The following is a 1,044-nucleotide window of genomic DNA, read 5'->3' as shown; positions in this document are numbered from 1 at the left end:
CGCGCACACACACACCCTCTCTCTCACAGACCCACACACACCCTCTCTCCCCCTCTCAGAGACACACACACCCTCATCCTCTCTCTCACAGAGACACCCACACCCTCTCTCACAGACACACATATACACACACCCCCTCACCCTCTCTCTCACAGACACATACACATCCCCTCACCGACACACACCCTCACCCTCGCTCTCACAGGCACACACACACGACTCACACTCTCTCTCACAGACACACACACAGACACAGACACACACACACACACAGAGACAAAACATCAGTTGCCCATGTTGAGGAGGTAACCGCTGTGAAAAAGTACAAGGACATTAGCTGTGCCTGAGCATTTCCAAGTGAATCTTACCACAGACAGGTGTCCATTCTTTGATTTTGAAATGATCAGTTCCGATCCGGATGTGAAATCAATGATCCCTTCTTTCCCATGCTTGATTGTGAACTTAATGCTGGGGAAAAAAGTGAAAACACATCATTTGGCAAAACGTGTTCGCCAGCTCACTGTGAGGATTCCGGAACTCAGGGCAAGATGCCCACTAACACTGGCAGCTGTCTGGATCCAGCCAACACTCAATAATCCAATCTCTCCCAGACAGTGGTGTCCAACAAAATCAAACAACCTTTTGCCCAGTATCATTGCTCAGCCCTTCGGACCAAACCGTATGGAACCCAACCACTTCATAATGCTGCAGTGAACTATCCACTGCCCCATCCCCCATCAAACACTCCCAGGACAGGAACAGCACGGGGTTAGATACAGAGTAAAGCTCCCTCTACACTGTCCCCCATCAAACACTCGCAGGACAGAGACAGCACGGGGATAGATACAGAGTAAAGCTGCCTCTACACCGTCCCCATCAAACACTGCCAGGACAGGGACAGCACAGGGTTAGATACAGAGTAAAGCTCCCTCTACACTGTCCCCCATCAAACACTCCCAGGATAGGAACACCATGGGGATAGATACAGAGTAAAGCTCCCTCTACACTGTCCCCCATCAAACACTCGCAGGACAGAGACAGCAC

At 50.7% G+C, this 1,044-nt stretch overlaps 1 protein-coding gene across 1 annotated transcript in view; it reads right to left on the bottom strand.

Moving 5' to 3' along the window:
• Nucleotides 1–1,044, bottom strand: part of LOC122563885 (unconventional myosin-Ic-like) — a 50,700-nt gene that overhangs the window by 7,029 nt on the left and 42,627 nt on the right. Inside the window, exon 31 of the mRNA XM_043718092.1 lies at nt 369–468. Coding sequence (XP_043574027.1) covers nt 369–468 — 100 coding nt within the window. The remainder of the gene's footprint in view (nt 1–368; nt 469–1,044) is intronic.

This window comes from Chiloscyllium plagiosum, chromosome 28 (genome assembly GCF_004010195.1).
Source record: "Chiloscyllium plagiosum isolate BGI_BamShark_2017 chromosome 28, ASM401019v2, whole genome shotgun sequence".
NCBI classification, from domain to species: domain Eukaryota; kingdom Metazoa; phylum Chordata; class Chondrichthyes; order Orectolobiformes; family Hemiscylliidae; genus Chiloscyllium; species Chiloscyllium plagiosum.
The sequence above is the reverse complement of the archived record's forward strand: the minus strand, read 5'-3'. Positions and strand labels throughout refer to the sequence as shown.